The following is a 21,170-nucleotide window of genomic DNA, read 5'->3' on the forward strand; positions in this document are numbered from 1 at the left end:
TGAAACTTTAGCCCCGCAAGTATATAATGGTAAATTGCCTTAAAAGGATGCAAAAAGTACTAAGAACACTTATGGTCTCTTATGTGTTTTGTCTGATTCATAGTATCAGATAACAAAAATGACAAAGATAACAAAGATATGAAAACTGTCTTACCTGTATCAAACCAATCACTATAGCACAACCACAAAACAGCAAAATCCCAAGAGGGTTCTCTGGGAATGATGCCATCAAGGAAAACTGCAATAGAAAATAAGTTAAATAAATCTTGGAAACGGGTCCATCCAGATAACGATTTGTGCACACACTACTATTATCAGCTACCACCCCAAATTTATTTTACTATCTGGAACAATTAAATAAATGAATTCTATAACTAGAAAACTTTTATAAAGCAGCTTTTAAGAACACATAACAAATAACTTATGAAAAAGAACACATGCTCAAATTTTACAAAGATAACAATTTTAACGTTGAAAGTAATAAATAATAATACAATTGTTATTAGTAACAATAAATAATGATAAACAGGACCAAATAATAACATACAAAGTACTGCACTGAAACCTTTGTAGAGAGGAACTGTAGGAATAAATATGTAAGAAATAAAAAAAAACAAGTGCACTCAACAACAAGGGAGATGAGATCAGTAAGGTTGAACAGATGGGAATTTTTTATAAAAAAGCATTCTATAAATAAATTTGCCTATATTTTTTGCCCTTGTGCACATTTTAAATAACTTGAGCTTCGAAAAGCTCCTTTCTGCACTTCTTTAGCAACTGCAATCGAAAGGGCTACAGGTTGAGCTCACAATACCTCCTTTAAATAAAATACAGGAGAAACCACAACAAAAACAATGCATTTTATGTTGATTATGTGAAACCGCTGAACTGTCTTTTGTACTGTACATTTACTTTCATGTTTTTGTTTGGCCAGGTAACACCAATTTTTAAGCAGGCGGCCCACACTGAATGCATACAAGAGCACTTATTTCGCTCTTCTTTTCTATGCTTCAGAAGCATTATGTACTTGATTATGATTGGTCATTTTTTGACCCGGCTTCCATTAGGATTATTCATGGAAGCAACAGATACAACAAATGTAGTGAATTTTTTGGTCACATTTAAACGTGCTGATTAGAAAAATATATTGTGTCGCACATTGAGGGGGCCCCCTGCTGGCCTTGGAGCCTCTGGCAGTTGCCGCCAGGGGGACACCTGCCCAGGGCCTATGCCCTATGCTCAGTCGGCCCTGCTTCAACTTCAATGTTACATTATATTAGCTAAGTTCTATAGATGTGGCAGTGCTGTTTTATCAAGAAGACCCATTTTGGCCTCCTATTTATAACACTGACTGTGGTTTCATGTCATAATGTCAAAAGTCAAAAGTCCAATGCGACTCTTAGAGTCAGGTGTTATTTCCATTACCATAACATAAAGTAATTTATGTTTCAAGGCAATGAAACACACACTCCGTTATACCCAGACCTGATAATAGGATTATGTTCTTTACATTACAGGACAAATGTTGTTGCTCCCCATGTATCTTACTTGATTTTGATGTTCACAGCTCATTTAAAGAGAAACTGTAATGCTATTTTGGGTTTTAAAATAATCTGCATTGATGAGTGAATTTTAAACCATACAAATAAAATGAACACATTAACTTTTAAAACCTTCAATTAACATAATAAAATAGACAAAATTTCCAGGTAAGCACAGTACCATATTCTGCAATTCAGAGTCAACCAAACTTCCGGTGAGGTGAAACAGCCCTATTACATTGTAAACAAGCAGGCTTTTGAATACATCTCTTTTAATCCAATAGAATTATTGCTCTCACTTTTGATATAGTTTTACCGACAAATACAACTTACTTGTTGCAGATCATGTTGGAACATTTCTGCAGTGAAATGTCTGCTGCACAACCTGTACGTATTCACTCATACACCGCATTAAATTAATTATTACAGTGTATGATGAATGTCAACCTCCAAGCCACAAAAGATCTTCAGCTCCTCTTCTCACGTGGAACAACTCTTCGGTCCTCTATTCCACTGAGAGAGCTGGAACAGACAAATTCCTGACGAACTGCTGAATTCTCCATTTCTCTTCTTCCTTATAAAATATAACTCTTTCCTCTCATTCCATGGATTCCCTGGCATACTCAACCTGGCTCTCCCATCCATGGCCAATCTTCCCTTTACCAGGAAGAATACTGTCTCATCTCTACTCTGGGACCTGCGGCACACTCAATGGGGCTCACTCTTCCATGGCCAGTCTTCCCTACACTAGAACATACATGTTCCACATCTCTTCCATGACCTATTGGCACGCCTAACCCTCTGGCATCCAGTTGCTACTATAAATACTACTAATCTACTATACTATAAAGGCCACAGAGAATTCAAACTAATCCAGAAATATAGTACACACTAGAGAAACTACGAAATTATCTCTGTCGATCCATCGTTGTTTACCAAATCCACTCACGACAAAATCCTTGCAAGTTTTCATTAGCTCTTTCCAACTTCTCAAACCTGAACTGAACCTGACTGCTAAAACACTCCTGTGCTATCTAATCTCACTACACTTCAGGATACAACTAATACATTCTCTGTCCCTGAACTGCAGGAGCTTAGACGCAGCCCCCAGCCCTCTGTATCTGACTGCTGTTACAGTGACTGCTGCTACTTCTGAGGAATGTCCCAAGTAAGTACAGGGCCAATCACCTGATCCCCCCTTTTCTACCTGTGAAATTCCATTCCATTCCACAGGAGTCTAATCAGTCAATCAAGGCAGGTGTGTCCAAATTACTGCAGCGAAGGAAGAAACTTTAATTAAGTCTCCGTTTGTTTCATCACATTAACCCCCCGACCCTTCTTAGTTTACTCAAGCACAAACTTGCTTGTGAGGGGAGGGAAGTATAAATTGGACAGAAGGCTTGACAGACCACCAGCGTATGCACAAATTCCACTCTGACACCAACTGTGATTAATGCCAACCATCAAGCAACAATTTATAGCCCTAAGCTAGAATATCATTCACTAGTAGTGTGCTTTTTGGTGATCTGTCACTGTTGGTTTGCAGAACCTCTCCGGACTCCTAAGATGTACTGGCAGTCCCCTTTCAGAGAAACCTGCCCAGTCTCTAAAACCAGTCCTTCACAAAGATCTTTGTTCCCAAGAAATATTCAGTGACGAATGAGGAGGAAGGGCTGCTTCATGTCATGATTCTACGATACCATCAATTAATTTATTTTGTTACAGAGATTTAATAAACGGTCAGAGAAATTGGGACTATGTTTACAATTTAATTATGTTAAATTAGTCAAATCAAATAATGGTTTCATGTTTCATAGAAAACAAAAAATTAAAAACACTTTTTTTTCAGAGAAATCAGGACATTTTCATTTTTAAGTTCTAAGAAGATACAAGTTTGAAAAGATATTTTGACTGACACAATCGTGGTGCATTCTGCCATCATACTTACAGTGTAAGGAAGGAAGGTAATTAACATCATGCATGCCTAAAAAGGAAAAAATAACAAAATATAAAGTTTGAGGACTAAGTCGGTGAAAATTTGGTTTTCATTATACAGTACATGCATTCCACAGTTCCTCCCTGTTATGGGTTTCATTTCAGTTTAACTTCATTAGTTTGGTACATTAAACTAAAAATGAACATTGAACCTGAGCTAGATGCTATGTTTTAGATCCCTTCTCTCTTATGCTTACTGTTACTGTTGATGTGTTGATTGAATTTAACCAGTGGGCCCATGCAGTACTAAGCCCACTTACCACGAGAATTTAACAGTGTAATTTTCTCCTGATTCTGCATTTTATTAATTTTTAATAAATAATACAAGCTGTTTAGAAAGCTATAGGAGCAATGATTTTAAACCAAGTTGCAACAGAGGGCTGTTTACTGTAATTATTGGAATTTTCTTATCTAGTCATATTTCTTTATTTGAAGGATATTTCATTTTTTATTACACAGGGTAAATAAACCTTTTTCACAAAGCTAGAAATCCTTTTTTTAATTAAAATGTAACACTTAAGACTATCATCCACAAAGTCCACAGATTTAATGAGGTTCCTCTATTACGCTCTCCTTAAATAACTACAAAATAGCATATTCCATGGTTTTAAACACTTCTGTCTGTTCTTTTTTCATCAATAATGTAAAATAGCAGAATAATCATGCAGTAATCATACCAGGTTTAGTAGGGCCAGTACGTCATCTATACGTTCTATTACTTGGAACAACCTGAAAACAGATGCATTTAGAAAAACATAAAAAGGAGTAAACAGTATTTAAAATTCTAAAAAGGTGTAGGCCTACATGAAAGGACATTAAATTCAGAAGTTAATTTAACTTAACTCATTTATAGTCACTGTTTAGGCTCACCACAGAAGTGGTTAAATGTATTTTCTATAAACCTGCGGATCGGCATAACTACTCACACATACACAGTGGTGTGAAAAGGTAAGTACACCCCATGCAAAGGTTAGTCTTTTTTTACATTTTCGGACAAAAGGATATTTAATCGTCATTTCAACACTACTGAAAGATAAATGTGATCTAATGTTAAAAAATAACATTGAATAATTACATTTTGCACTCATTTGTAAATCAACAGAAATGCAATTTCCTTGTGCGGAAAAAGTTAGTACACCCCTACCTTTATCATTGCATCAAATGCCATTGCATTAAAAGCAATTTGTAGACAACCACTCTATCGTCCGAAAGATCATCTACAGATGCAGCCATTCAAAACGAGCAGGCGATACCGCATTATTTTGCAGTGCGCTTGACGCAGTCTACCGCGAGTTACCGTAAATTCTCGTATAGTACCTCAAGTAAAATAATAGTATCAGGAATTTCCGCAAGGTGGAGCTAATAAAGCTCAACCTCTCATGTTTGAGCTGTCGCCATCAAAGTCTTTAACGAAGATATTACTAATAGTATTAATAATGAATGACCTTGGACAAGCTGTAAACTCAAAGTATTGCCCTGGTCCACATTCTTTTTTTCATTGACCATCTTTGTAAAAGTAACACCACAGCATTTCGCAATCACGCATTTGTTTCCAATCATGCAAAGTACAGTAATTTTTGAGAATCGATTCACCATGCCTTTCACATGCTCATAAAAGAGATTGATTTAGGAACATAAACATATTACTGTATGCAAACTGTACTGTAAACAGTATGTATATGTATATTTAATGTCTTTACTGTGCCCGTTTAAGTATTGAATATTTATATGGAATTTTACCACTGAAGGGAAATCTTAGTAGCTGAGCATAAAAAGAATAGGAGCATACTGTAACGCGTGTGAAGGCCATAAACAATATTAATTTTGGAACATAAACATACAGTATATGGCTGGTCTCGGTACTTTAAAGAAAAAATACACATCAGTATTCCATTTCTCCCTAAACATTTTAAGCATCAAAGTCTTTAACTAACGTGATACCGGAGTCAACAAGCATACTTTTAGAATTTGATTAAAAGGGAATATAATATGGAATCGCGTATCTAAAGAAATTAATAACGATATAATTATATTCATATACCGCAACACAAGAATAGTACACGCTGTACAATGTCTGTTGATACTGTTTCTGTAGTGCTTTTTCAACACTCCTCATGTGACTTTGCCAGTGGTGCTGTGGGTTAGGTTCCCAACTTATACATCACACATTGGGTGTTTGAATCCAGCCAGAGCCATGACTTTTTTTTTAACAAACATTTCTTTGAAAAAATAAAATAGGGTTAGTGTTAGGGTTACTGTCAAACTTTAAATCAACAATTGATTTAAGGACGATCTGTCAAAGTTCAATGAAATACAATATTGTTGTTGTTGTTATTGTCGTTTTTATCCTGTAAAGCGTTTTGAGAAGCCACCTTTAAAGGCGCTATATAAAAGCGCTGATTCTTATGGAATGTGTTTTCTTTCTTCTTTTTTTCAGCATGGAATAAACCTACAGTATTACTTGATTCTTATGGATGCCGGTTCCACCGGGGATTCAAAAAAAAAAACCATGGAATCGCATATCTAAGGAAATAGCATTTGAGCTTTAAATTTAAACTGTGTATTACAGCATGTTTATCATCAGTCATTAAAAAGTTGGTATATTTTATGAAAGCAAGATTGCTCAGTTGGACAAAAGTACACAACCTACCTTTATCATAAATATTTTAATTATGCAGAAATATTTTATGCATCAAAGCCTATACCGAAGATATTACTAATAGTATTAATAATGAATGACTTTGGACAAGCTGTAAACTCAAAATATTACGCTGGTCCACATTCTTTCTAACCGTCATTTTAAACGAAAATACTTTTATTTTTTTCTTTGACAAACACCACAGCATTTTGTTGATCTAACTAACGAGGACAGGACATTAGCTAGCCAATACAATAAAGGAATTACTTTTTTTGCTGATTTCTTTAGCACATATGTACAAGCACTTGGAATCTGTCCAAGCCCTACTTTGTCAGGCATTTTCTTTTACTGTAACGGACATAAAAACTCCCTTGCTTTTAACAGAGTGTTTCATAATTTCTAACTTCGAAAATTATTTAAACTGCGACACTTATCATTCAACCAGAGCTCAAAATATCACAAGGATCCTCAAGAGCACAGCAAAGACTGTTTTAAAAGATACTTGTATCAGATACATGAGAATCCAAGCTTTTTTATCTACAGTACGCTTTCTTTTCCGTATACCAGATATTATGGAACCACCTCAGAAGCCCGGCGCGGCACCGAGAGAGCGTCTGCATTTATAACTTGGTTTTTAAAATTAGTCAAGCAATATGAAGCATCTCTTTTTACTTTTAAGTCCCTTAATTATCATTAAGCACAGCTTTCTCACCACATAGACTACTTTTTGATACCATCCTTAGACAAAGCAGAAACTTCTTGTACTTTCTAATGACATACAAGTGGAAAGATTACAGGGAATGTATACTAGTATACTTTAGATCTTTTTTTCTGAACCAGGGAAAATCTGATCATGTTTCTCTATAACAATAATAAAAAACTTTATTTTACATATCACCTTTAAAAGTGGCATCTCAAAGCAATACAGTAGATGTAAAAACAGTTAAAAGGACCACAGATTACAAAGTAAATACCCAGACAAACGCAAACGCGTTTTTAATAAAATGCTTTTATTCATTCAGCAGAGAGAGAGAGAGAGACATCCAGCAGAGAGAGACACACACACCGGTTTTCATTGACAAAAAGTAATTGTTTTTTTACATTCCTCTTGTCTAACAGGAATGTTTTGTTTGTGGACAGACTGTCCACAAATGTGAGACTGTCTTCATCAGACTTTCGTGATTTTGGCCATAGTCCGTCTCCTTACCAAAGCGATACAGTGGTGCAGCTTGAAGTCTGTACCTGTATACAGTATGGCACAGATAAAACTTATACCATACCGATGAGCTAATACCAGGGAAAAACACTTCTATTTTATTTAAAACACAATACGCCAGGAAATGTGTCTGATGCATTAGCAAGTTAAAAAAAATTGTGTCGAAAACCCGGGCATAACAATTGTTTCCTTTTTCTGATCACTCGCTCTCTGGATACTCGTCTCACCTGCCCTGTTCTTTGTTTTCTTATTTATTTGCTGATTATGCCTGCTGCGATCCACTCCTGCCCTCACACCTAAAGAAGACTATTTTAAATTTCTTTGTGTGGTCCATAGTGCAATTAACCCTTGCTAATACATTTGCGGTCTTTTCAAAGTATGTGCTGTCCTTTGACAAAACAAGGCTCGCCAGATAATGTGAATCGAAACCTGTTTTTCTAGCTTTTAAAGTCGTGCGATGTGTAAGCAGGAACACATCATTATATCTTACATATGAAAAATACATAATATAGCTCCCAAACAAACACAAACATGTTTTTAATAAAATGCTTTTATTCACTCATAATCTGACAATTTCAAGAAGACCAAGGAAGGACTAAGGAAGTTGTCATCTGTTGTTGAAGCTCTGTGAGCTCGGTGACTTTGAGACCACTTGTTATCCCAAGTTGTTTGAATCGCCACAATTCAAATAGAGAAAAAAGAGCTGACTGACAAGATTTAAGATGTGGCTGTCAATGTTGGATTAAAAAAAACACATTGCCCGACGTTAGTTGCATTGCTTGAAAAATAATTTTATTTCGAGAGACTGGATAAGTAATTCAAGTGTTTTTTTAACTTCCTGAAAAACAAGTAATAATTTAACAATATGTGCAAAAGTTTTATGATATGTCGCTGTTGTGAATGTCAGTGGAGTGTATCTTATTTGCCTGTCTTGGCTGGTGGAGTTAATCCAGCGGTGTCTGGATATCTCGGTCAAATATTCGGCTAGTGTGTATTGTCTGTTTAGGGTTCTGTAGCATTCCACACGGCTGGACAGCTTGTTCCCCCTTCCCGCCCCTCTCTGTGTACAGTAGAGCCTCCTGTACTGGCTGGACAGGAGGCTCTACTGTACACAGAGAGGGGCGGGAGGGGGGAACAAGCTGCACAGCCGTGTGGTTGAAGCTGATACCCTGGATTCTCTCCAGACACAGCTGTATGGGCTCCACCATCCAGGACAGGAGGCTCTACTGTACACAGAGAGGGGCGGGAGGGGGGGACAAGCCGATACATACTCTTAAAGTTTGATTAATAGGGAATTATCTTTCATCTAAAATCTAAAATCTAAAATCCTGCTTGAATCCTTCTAAACTAAAAATTAGACTCGAGAAGAGGCTCTGGTGAAATTTCTCTTTTTTTAATTTCTCTTTTTTTCTTGGAAAAACATCTTACCCGCTGCAATCCGGGCACAGAAGGATTAAAAGAAGCCAGACAGGCAGGGGGAAGAGTGAGTTCTAAATAAAGAGGTATCCAGGTAACAGTGAAGGTAACAGCCGCAAACGTGGCCTACTTAGCCCGCCAGGGTTACCCTACTCTCCTGGAAGAGGCCCACCGGGAGACAGCGCTCCAGGTGTTCCTCTGGGCCCTGGCGCCGACTGAGGTGCAGCGCCACTTGATGTTGGCCGCGCCGGTCCCCTTGGAACAGGCCCTGGCTCTGGCTGAGCAGGCTGATGCCGTATTCGAGGAGACCAACGGAGGGGTGCACGGGGAATCAGATGGGGAGGAGGAGATGGCCAGCATGGCGATGCTGGGGGAGCGACGACGACTGGTCATCTGCCACCGCTGTGGGGAGAGGGACCTATGGACTATGGACCTTGAGCAACGCTACCCCCACTCCGGAAAGCCAGAAGGAGCGCTTCACCCCACCTGCTGCCGTGGGAAGGGTTGGCCACAGCCGGGGCTTATTTCTTCCCTGCCTCATCGAGGGCAGACCCTGCCAAGCCCTTGTCGACACCGGTTCGACCATCACCCTGCCAGGCCTGGTGTCCTGCCGGGCACCAAGGCAGCCGGACCCCCAGGGCGCTCACCGTGCACTTTGGGGCTGCGAGGGTGAAACACCCCTTCTACAGTACCTTGCCCCAGTCCGTGAGGACTGTATCCTGGGGTTGGACTGGTTGCAGCAGCTACTATACTATACTGTATAGTATATACTGTTTTCCTCTACAGTATGCTATTCTATTGTAGTGCATTTGCCCCCCTCTTAGGCAAACGATCTTTTAGATTTTTATAGAGAAATAGAGGCTGTACAGTATGCGTTACTATATAAACCTTTACTGTCAAACTTTAAATCAACAATTGATTTAAAGATGATCTGTCAAAGCGCAGTGAAACCTATTACTCGATTCTTATGGACTCCCGGTCTTGCCAGAGATAAAAAAAAACATGGAATCGCGTATCTAAAGAAATAACAGTATACAGTAACTATGTTCATGCACAAACAGTAGCATGTTACATTATTAATTTGGGTGTCTATATTTTGAGTGCGGTTTTGGACTTTTTTTTAAATTACAACCCATAAATAAGCTGATACTGTTTAGACTTTTAATTAATTTAAACTATTACAGCAGCACAATGCGCTTTTTCATACAGATGGCTGGTGGCATGTTCCATAAGAGTACGGTAATTAAAAACCATTAATACTTTCGTTGGAGTTTAAATAAAGTTGATGTTTTATCTAGGGGACTTCTAAACTGTGAAAACATATGTCTGTCTTTCCGTGGGGGGAAGGGAATCTTTTTCCTGACCTTCAACCTTTTCGCTCCCCCTTTACTCTCACCATCTGATTAAGAATGAATAAAAGCATTGTATTTTTGTCTGGGTGCTGACAAAGTAAGCACTCTCTCTCTCCGCTGGCGTTTGTAATCATTTTTATTTTTAAATACATTTTAGCAAAGTCATGTATTTTAAAAATCTTAAGATTTCTATATTTATGTCTTTATTTAGTGGTTTCATTAGTGACAAAGGCTAAACTTTCTTGGAAAAATGTCTTTTATGTAAACCATGTTTGCTATTAATTCATTTAGGGCTTACTGACAGAATTGCTGTTTTTTATGCATGCCAAAAAATTTCGGTGCCGTCGTCTCCACTTTAAAGGTACCCCTGTGCTGGAAGAATTTTACCTCAGAACATTTGCCCAGCGTACATAGGCACATCCCGGAATTTTGACTTCACTGTGTAATGAAGAAATATTAAAGACTACTTAGCATAGATAAAAAAGCTTGGATTCCCATGGACAGTATCTTATACAGTACACATATATTTTTCTGTTGTCTTTGTTGATCTCTTGAGGATCCTGCTTCTGCATCCCTGGGTGTTTTTTTCTCTCTCTCTCTCTCTTGCGCTGTTAGCGGGCGGGGGCTGTGTATCTCTGGTCAGGGGTGCGGGAGAGCCGGGCTGGCAGGTGGTGACGGAGAAGAAAAATAAAGGCTTTAACTTGCTTTAACTCCGCAAGTCTGAATTCTTGTGTCCGTCCTCTCCGAACCCGAAAGTATTACAATATGTATCCATATAGCAGGGGGTGTACAACTTTTTAGTATAGATTACACTTTTCTAAAATGTATTTAAAAAAAACACACACACGATAGAAGCAGGAAGCAGAAGCAGGGACAGTTGTCAGAAGGAAAGAAGGTGACTATTCATTGTTATTAAAAATGACTTAAATTCGATCATGTTGTGATATTTAGAAATATAAAAAGTCAATTAATTGTCCATAATATTGCTATTCTATTTTTTCAAAGAAATGTTTGTTAAAAGAAATGTCACGGCGCCGGCTGGATTTGAACACAAAACCTGTGGGATACTAATCAGGCACGTAAACAAGTAGGCTACTAGGGGAAGTCACATGAAGAGAGGCGAAACAGCCCTACACAGCCCTGTCGCAGTACACGAATATAATTATGTCGTTATAAATTTCTTTAGATACGCGATTCCATATTATATTAGCAGAAAAGCTTAAAACGACCACTTTTTTACACGCTATTTCACATGTTAAAGACTTCAATGCTTAAAATGTTTAGGGAGAAATGGAATACTGGTGTGTATTTTTTCTTTAAAGTACCGAGACCAGCCATATACTGTAATACTGTATGTTTATGTTCCAAAATTAATATCATTTATGGCCTTCACATGCATTATGCTCCTATTCTTTTTATGCTCAGCTACTAAGATTTCCCTTCAGTGGTAAAATTTCATATAAATATTCAACACTAAAACGGGCACAGTAAAGACATTTAAATCTTTCTATGACCGACCAACGCACCACGAGTGCCCCTGTCGGTCAACCAATCACGTACCGCGGTATTTTGCGTCATATTTTGCAGCCGTAGCCAATTACCCCCGGTACGTGTCTGTGCCGCGCACTTTGAATGGCTGCATCTGTACAAATGGAGAAAATTTCAAACCACTGGCAATCTATCCAGGCCCGGTCGACCCACCAAATTCAACCTAAGAGCTGACCGAAAGATGCTGCAGGAAGTCTCCAAGAACCCCAGGATGACATCAAGCGATTTACAGGCAAGTCTTGCCTCAGTCAGTGTCAAAGTGCATGAGTTAACCACCCGAAAGAGACTGAACAACTTTGCCCTACATGTGAGGTCAGGAAGGAAGAAGCTTCTGCTCTCAAAAAAGAATATAGATGCACAACTGAAGTTTGCCAGACAACATCTAGGTGAAGATCAGGACTATTGGAACAATGTGCTCTGGACGGATGAGACAAAGGTAGAGCTGTGTGGCCACAATTCCAGATGTCATGTTTGGCGAAAACCAGAAACTGCCTTTGATCAAAAGAACCTCATACCAACTGTAAAGCATGGTGGTGGAAGCATTTTGTTTTGGGGCTGCTTTTCTTCCTCTGGGCCAGGCCAGTGTGCCACCATAGAGTTGACCATGAATTCCACATTTTATAGAGATAAAAAGTACCAGAGAGTACTTGAGGAGAATGTGATGCCATCTGTCAAAAAGCTGAAGCTGAACCGTAAGTGGAACTTGCAACAAGAGAATGACCCAAAACACTCAAGCAAATCCACAAAATATGGCTCAAAAAGAAGAAATGGAGGGTTATGGGATGGTCAAGTAAAAGCCCAGACCTTAACCACACAGAAATGCTGTGAGGGGACTTGAAGCGGGCAGTACATGCAAGAAAGCCCTAAGTGGGCAGACATTTCTCCATGTTGATGTAAGCGAATGATAGACAATTACAAGAAGTGATTTCTGCCAAAGGGGGCAACACCAGCTATTGAAGCAAGGGGGTGTACTTATTTTTTCCACAGCACACAATTGCAAAATTACGAGCAAGGCTACAGCCAAGACCTTTGCTACCTTACACACCTCAGTTCCCAAGTTTTACAGTACATTCATCAGTGTTTTTTTTGTGAAAAAAGCTCCCAAAGAAAAGAAAATCTTAAAGAAAGTGATTAAATAAATATCTAAGCCAAAAAAAGGAATGAAAGACCTGTAGTGTAAAACTGGATGTGATACAACACACCAATAAGGGCCAGCGCAGCAAAGACACTTGTAAGGTACTATATTTATCTTTGTTGACTGTACATATCCAGCAGCCATATCACCCTGCAACTCACAACTGGCAACCAACTGAAGCTAAGAGGGTGTGAACCTAGTCAGTACCTGGATGGGAGACCTCCTGGGAACAACTAAGGTTACTACTGGAAGAGGTGTTAGTGGGGCCAGCAGAGGGTGCTCAACCCTCAACCCCCTATGTAGGTCCTAATGCCCCAGTGTAGTGATGGGGTCACAATACTGTAAAAAGGCACCATCCTTCAGATGAGACGTAAAACCAAGGACCTGACTCTCTGTAGTCATTAAAAACCCCAGGGTGTTTCTCGAAAAGAGTAGGGGTGTAACCAGATTTCCCATTGGCCCCTACCACTGATGGCCTCCTAATAATGACCAGCTATGAATTGGCTTCATCACTCTGTTCTCCTCCCCACTGATAGCTGATGTGTGGTGAGTGTTCTGGCGCACTATGGCTGCCGTCACGTCAACCAGGTGGATGCTGCACATTGGTGGTGGTGGAGGGGAGTCCCCATTACCTGCGAAGCGCTTTGAGTGGAGTGTCTAGAAATGTATTATTAAATTAAATAATAATTAAAATTATTATTATACTATATAAGTGAATAAATTACATGATTATCATACACAGCACCTAATGTTCTTCAGTAACAAATATTTAGGCTGGATTATGTTTTTTTCATAATTTTCAAATGTTTGAAGACCTTTTCCTTCAAATATTAATGGCTACATAAAACAATACAAAATATGATAATTATAGTATTACCAATTGATCTGGGAAAGACAGATGTCGTATCTCTGTCTCTGTATAGTACAAATACAGGTTATTATAATTTTTTTTATAAATACCTGTAGCACTAAATAATGAACTGAATTTGTAATTGTAAGGAGAAAATGGGTGAAACTTTTGGGCTCAGGAACCATGTAAATTCATATTTTTCAAAATAATTTAAGATATTAAAGGGTACATCCATTCTAGGAGGACACTGACCTTGACTTCTATTGGAGGGAGGGATGGAGTATGTGTTATTATTCACTGAAGTAAAGTACTTTATATGAACAGTGTGGATTAAAGTACCTTGACAATTGAATCTTGCTAACTTTAATTACATTAAAAAATAATACAGTAGTGAGAGCTGTCTGGTATATTTATCTTTTATTTAACACAATTAAGAGCTACCATAAATATCAAATATCATTGCTGTTCTATGGCTGCTGCATGCCTCAATTTACAATGATATTGTCTCTAATTTAAAAATATTCACATACTAACTGGGTAATGCTAATAGGAAAGGGGGGCTGTAACTAAAAGCAATTGCAGGCTGATGCTTTACATTGTTACCAACATATATAGTATACAAATTCTGCAAATTCTGTACACAAGACGGTATACAAAGACACTGTACACGGCCACAGGTGGTGCTGTGGCTCTGTGGCTAAAGATCTGTGCCTGTGCCTGGAAGATTGCCGGTTCGTATCCCATAGCTGGCAGAGGAATCCTACTCTGTTGGGCCCCTGAGCAAGGCCCTTAACCCCAACTGCTCCAGGGGTGCTGTATAAATGGCTGACCCTGCGCTCTAACCCCAAACATCTCTCCCTGTCTGCGTGTCTCATAGAGATCAAGTTGTGGTATGCGAAAAAGACAAATTCCTAATATAAGAAATTGCATATGGCCTTATATAATCTTATATCTTACATAATTTGTGTATATGGCAGAAAAATGTATTTTTAGGAATTATTTTAGAAAAATACTATCTGAAAGTTCAGAAATATAAAAATTTACATACAGAATTTATTAAAACTGCAGTATCACAAGCAGGTTGTAATTTGGAACTGCAAGGTTGTGTAAATTGAATATATCTTACCTGATATGAGCTGCCCAAGCCACAGTGACTATTAGAAATGTTACCAGGTAAACTGAAATTTTTGTTGCAAGAAGCTGCTGCAAACTTTTCTGCAATTCCTAATGCACAGAAACACAAATGAATTTATGAATTACATAAACACAAAATGAATTAAATAAAGTAATGTACATTTGCTTTATGATTTTTCTTTGACAAATGGAATAAAAGGTAACAGCAAAGGATGGAACAAAACATGCTTTTTCTCTGTTAGATACTTAAAATGGAACATAGATCCATACCTGCTGGCTAAAGTTATATCTCTTTGACCAGGTTATCCTGTAGTCACAATATTTTTGGAGCAAATATTTCTACATGCTACAGTAGGTTTGGTGGTAAAGAGAAATTTGATTTTTTTGTCTGATATCTGATGGTAGTTTTAAAAATCCAGATAAGCATTATGCACATTCTACCTAACCCAAATAATGTATTGTCTAGGGAATCATGTCTAGGATATTTTAAATCCCTGGATTATGGTTAGCAGATAAACATGTAGATCCAGAGCACATGGAAATCTATGTTAAATAATAACCTCTCTTAAGATTCTATTTAAATGGTTAATTGATTGGTTGGTTGATTTACAAGAGTACATTGTACCTTCAATCACAGCAAATTGCCACTGCAAAAACCAGAGGAAAACAATCTTTTTACACATTTTCCAAGTTTTTAAAAATGCAAATCCCTAAGTTTAGTAATAATTTTTTTTTTTTAATATTGGATTTATGTTGTAAACAAAATAATAAAATCAAAATGAGTAATTAAAAACCTTAAATCTCCATGTCAATGGCAACCTATTTCTAAAGAGAAAAAATCCTATGGATGCAACAAATATAGAGATAAAAAATATCTAAAAATGTATATAAACTAAAATAATGATTTAACTAAAACACTAAGACAATTGCAGGGTGGCATGAGGGTGCAGTAGTTAGCTTTGCTGTCTCAGAGTGCTGGAGACCTAAGTTCAATTCCTGGGGTGCTATCAGTGTGGAGTTTGTATGCTCTCTTTGGGTTTGTGTGGGTTTCCTCTGGATGTTCTGTTTATATCTCACAGTCCAAAAACACGCGGGTAGGTTATTTGGCTTCTGTAAATTGGCCTGATGCGAGTGTGTGTGCATGCTGGTATCTGTGTGTGCCATGTGATGGACTGGCATCCCAAATTGGGAGTATCCCACCTTGTACATAAGGCTTCCCAGAATAGGATGTGGGCCACTATGATCCTGAATTGGATAAGCCTGTTTTGAAAGTGATGTGATTATGATGATGACTAAGACAATTTCTGACACCCATGATGTACAGTAATTGTCTGTATGTTAGTACCATGGATACAGGCTGTGGAAAGTTCCAGAAATAAATTGTCCAAAACAAAAAGCCTATTGATGCCAAGGAAAATCACCAAAGGTCAGCAAGCGATGTCCTATAAGTTCTTGGTATCCGTAGAATCAGATTTTTTAAAAAAACAGACAATTTCAAGCATGAATTATTCTAGTATCTCTGATAAAGAAGAAAATATTTTCTTTCAAAATGTGGACCTCTGTATATTCCCAAACCTGGTGAGAAATGGTTCCCACTAAACCCTGACAATGTGTAATGTACAATGTACAATGTGCAATGCAGGGCATCAGACAGATATGTTAAATCTTTGATGTGCAGTTAAATACATTCTATTATCCCATGACATATAATTCTCATCAAGTAATAGATCTCTTAACCATACTGACATAAAGGAACTTGACTTCTGAAAATGCTGTAACAGAAATGCAGAAGAAAAGAAACGACGCCAGATGAATTGTATCAGTACAATATCTTACATAGCAGGTGTCAAATAAATGCTGTTCCCCAAGGAACCCTGTAAATACTCATAGTAGCTTTCAGCTGTAGATAAAGAAAAAAGGAAGAACCTGGAATGTCATACAGCTCTTGAACTTGAACTTGACTTGAAGCTCCTATAAGTTTTGGAATGTCTGTATCTCCCTGCCATCTGATATACAGTATCTGCAATGTTATGTATACCATGTGCAGAAACAAACTGGTGGCTATCAATTAAAAGATCAACATTGTGAAGGAGAGGCAACTGTAAAAAAAACTCTTCTGTTTTAGTTTATTAGAGTTCTCCATCGATTGCCACATCTCTGTATAGTGATGGCAGATAACTGAGCCATGTTGTAATTTGCTTTGTCTTATAGATACACAAGAAAACATTTAACCCACAAGGAGCTATTTAACTTCACTCCAATTGATACCATGAAACTGGGATGTCAGAATTCAGTCACATCACGGATGCCTAAATACAAATAATCAAAAACAAACTTTAAAATTAGTTAATTTAAAAGACCACTTAGGTTAGGTTTTGTACATTGTAACACGGAAAACTTAAGATGAGACCTTTTCTCCATACAGAAAAAATAAATAATTCCTTAATCTATGGAGCCTTTAAGAATCATTGAGCTGACAAAATTAATGTGAAAAAAAACATTCACCTTAACAATTCAGATCCAAGCCTGAATTAGATTGGGGGATTGAGTCCAATATAGATGAACTAGTTTCTATTTTCCTATATATGGAAATAAAATTACACTTTTTTGGAATGAAAAGTATTGCACTGACTTTTATTAAAATGTTTATTAAAACAAGTTCTGCATAATAACTTAAGAACAGCAAGACTATTTTTATGTGCAGTGGGTTATACCATATATTATCTTATCTTTTCAGAATTATCTCAACATCAACAAAGAAAGATTTTTGAACAAAATTCAAATGTAAAATGAGAAGTTTTTTTTATGTTGACTGTATAAAGAAATATGTTTCCTTCAGTTGTAGGCTAGTGTTCATATATAACTCATTTCACATAATACATTTGTATGAAATGATTGCTGCACTACAGCTTGAATGTAATAATTCTCCATTTGGTTGCGTTAGGTTTTTAACACTTTTTATGTTCGATTATTTGACCACTCAAATCAACTGACTTAGAAGGATGACCTAAAGACCTGTTTGCACTGCAGGACATTTACTGGAGCAATTTGAGTGAAGTACCTTGCTCAATTGTACAACAGCAGTGTCCAACCTGGGATTTGAGCCCACTCCTCTATCTGTATTCCAAAGCCCTTTTGTCTGAGTAAAACAGACAAAGTGGGGAACATTTCAATGCAATTTCATGCCACAGAAATGACCAGTATTTAGAAAGCTATAGTTCTAAATTCACTAAAAGTACTAGAGCCGCACCCTGATGCACTAGAAAGCTGCCTTATCATCATTTAAAAAAAAACTAATTTAGGAAATAAATATTTTTTTCAATATTTTTAACACAGAGGATAATTTATACATTACCAATTCACAGTGCTGGTATTGTTCAAATTTAAAGAACAACACCTGTGAAGTTTATTTTGCCTGTACCTAGAAGTAAAAGTGAGAAGTACAGAGAAGCAGGAGCTATGAAGTTCTCCAATTGTCAGCTTTACTTTCTGTCTATTGTAGCGGTAAAACCTATTAATAAGTCAGAATTAAGTATTGTGTGCTTTCCTAAGCCCCATCTCTCTTTCTCGCACCACAGAAAAGCTATTCATGCAGTTCTGATTTAAGGTGTTTTGTGTCAGATAAGGAGCAGTTCCCAAATGGGGATGCGCCCAGCCATGCTTGGCTATCATGGTCAATGGCCATTGCTGGCACCTATCTGTCTGAGATTCTTGGGAACATCTGGGTTGTGGTCCTAGATGTCAGAGGTCATTTTTACTCATCTCTCACCTTGACCAACCAATCAGGAACCTGCAGGGTGTGGTAACCTCACGTGGGTCTGAAATGCCTGCTAAACTTTCGACCAATCATCGCCTGTCTTGGTTTTGGTTTAAAACACACTGTAAACTGCACAGCTCAGAAACTTTGCTGCTCCGGCCAATTTTCACACCCTCAGAGACACATGACGGCCAGTGTTGTCTGTATAGGGACTGGAACCTTGTTTCAGCAAAGTGTCGCCCCGGAGATTGCCCGTACGTAAATCGCTAGCCAATACCAACGTGGACGCTTCGCTTGATCACCAGAGTATACGTTTGGACTCTTGTCAACAACCTGAATAAGTTTTATTTAGCAGCACTACACCGGAAACAAACCAAGTTTCTTCCCCATAAAGAGGGACTGCCTCAGACCCGCGGTCACCCTCTGTGTATAGAGACTTTCAACTAGTCAGCTGGACTACTAGTAGGTTCCTGAGGGAAACACTGTCGGGCACATCGCCACAGCAGAAATCTCTCCTCCTAATTCGTCCGACTCCGTGCTGCACCCTGACTGGTTGGCCAGGAGCCAGAGGAAGTCGGGATGATGCCTAATGAACGCCGCAGTGATTGGACACAGCCGCTAGCTGGCCTTTGGTGTTTGTGCTGGGAAATACGAATCCATATCTGGGTAAGTAAACCCAATGTTCTACATTGCATTTTGAGAATTCAATTGTCACCTCAACACAAGTTGATATCAATTCAATTCATATATACTGAAGCATAAAGAATATACTGAAGCATATTCTTTGTATCTCTTTGTGTTTTGCATCTCTTTGTGATTATATACCTTGTACTTTGATAACCTTCATAGTAAGATCTCCCATCTGTATCAAGACAGACTGTTATATGTTTTATATGCACAATTTATGTTTTAATAAATGTATCTAGTTTATTGAATCGGTGTGTGTGCGTTACTGATCAATTGATTTTCTAATAGCCATAACGAATCACCTCGTGATTACTGCTACAATTGATAAATTGTCCCAGTAAATTCACAAAACCCCTACACTATGATCTCCATGTACTTGTCATTATTGCTAGTGTTCTTGACAAAGGGTAGGTGCCCATTTCCTCAGCTGGATATGCAAACCCACACTGTAGCATATAGGAAGACCAGCGCAAAAATAATTACTGTTTTTGCACCATTTCAGTTCAGCAAAACTGTGTGCATTTCAAGCAGGAAGACCTGAATTCCAGTGGGATCAAATCTCTAAAAACTCTAAGAGCAATTCAACTGTAGTTACATGACAGCCCTTTGAGTTAGCTTTATAAATCAGATTTCAGTCTAGCTGTTCACATTCTTGGATGGTTTGTAACAAAATGTAATACACCAGAATTTTACTTAGAACCAAACACACAAATAATGCTATGCTATATTTCCTTAAGAAAAGAAAAATATAAAAATGAATGATTGTTATTTTGATAATACCTGCCATGGATAATATCAGTAATGCTGGTATATATGAATTTGTTATATTTAATTACCAAACATATTTGATTTGTATAATTTTATTGGATGTTGTAGTGGGAGACCACAGGTAGGGCTGTTTTTAAGACCATACAAATAAAAGGACTTAATACATTACCTGATCTTGCTGTATTTTTGTGTGTGCAATAGGCAATATCTGAAAAAAAAACCCAAAAGGCTTTCATTTACAAATTCTTCCAAATGTTACTTTAGTAAGAGAGATTGACGTTTTTCCTGCATTATATTCTTAAGGATTAGATACGCTGGCTTTTCGAGCAGATGATTTTTTTTTTATCATGCGTTAAAGACTGCATCTTTACTGTATTTATTACTACAACGCTACTGATAGCAAAAAGAAGGGGAGCAAACACACAAAACAGCCACACGCTACAGCAGTGTAAGGAGTTCTTGAGCGATCCGGCGTGGCAGGTTCTGAGCCGATGAAAACGGAACAAGCACAGAGCGCAGATCTCAATGCGAGTATGTTTAAGTGGTGTCTTCTGACGTTAGCCCTTTAAGTTTCTAGCACTTAACTGTTAGTATGAGTAATACAAACATAAAAACAATATCTATTGCGCACCTCACTCTAAATCCTTCCTTAAAAACCACGTATGATTTATTTGCAATCCTTTCCACTCATCCTAGAAATACAAATTTAGCAGCGTCACGTAAATGGCTTAATGTTTAAGAACTAAATTAAATGACGTGCCCCATTAAACGATTGTCGATATTTAACATTACTCTTACCATAACAGTTGCTATTATGGAAATAAGAGAATCACTGAACGCAAGAAGACGGTGAGATGACTGTGTGCTGCTGTGTCCGTCTTTCTCAGATAAGGTGACACTTTGCAGGAATGAACTAGGATCTGTCGTCCGTGTGCTTTTCTTCTCCATGTCCTCGTTAACATGATGCTCAATAATCTCACTGTCCTCATTTCTCCCCATAATAACGGTCGAATTTAGAAAAGCGACATTCATCCACAACACATCTATTTACAAATACACTACTTCAAAACCAGTCTGAACAGCTGACCTACAGTATAGCAAGGAAGTCACATTCCTCAAGGAAATGACACAAT

At 37.8% G+C, this 21,170-nt stretch overlaps 1 protein-coding gene across 1 annotated transcript in view; it reads right to left on the reverse strand.

Moving 5' to 3' along the window:
• Window positions 1-21,136, reverse strand: part of tmem175 (transmembrane protein 175) — a 48,052-nt gene extending 26,916 nt beyond the window's left edge. Inside the window, exons 1-6 of the mRNA XM_088912128.1 lie at window positions 20,836-21,136; window positions 20,207-20,245; window positions 14,818-14,915; window positions 4,214-4,265; window positions 3,490-3,525; window positions 155-238 (exon numbers count right to left, since the gene is read on the reverse strand). Coding sequence (XP_088768254.1) covers window positions 155-238; window positions 3,490-3,525; window positions 4,214-4,265; window positions 14,818-14,915; window positions 20,207-20,245; window positions 20,836-21,069 — 543 coding nt within the window. The 5' untranslated portion in view covers window positions 21,070-21,136. The remainder of the gene's footprint in view (window positions 1-154; window positions 239-3,489; window positions 3,526-4,213; window positions 4,266-14,817; window positions 14,916-20,206; window positions 20,246-20,835) is intronic.
• Between the last annotated feature and the right edge of the window lie 34 nt (window positions 21,137-21,170).

This window comes from Atractosteus spatula, chromosome 3 (assembly GCF_055471065.1).
Source record: "Atractosteus spatula isolate fAtrSpa1 chromosome 3, fAtrSpa1.hap1, whole genome shotgun sequence".
NCBI lineage: Eukaryota > Metazoa > Chordata > Actinopteri > Semionotiformes > Lepisosteidae > Atractosteus > Atractosteus spatula.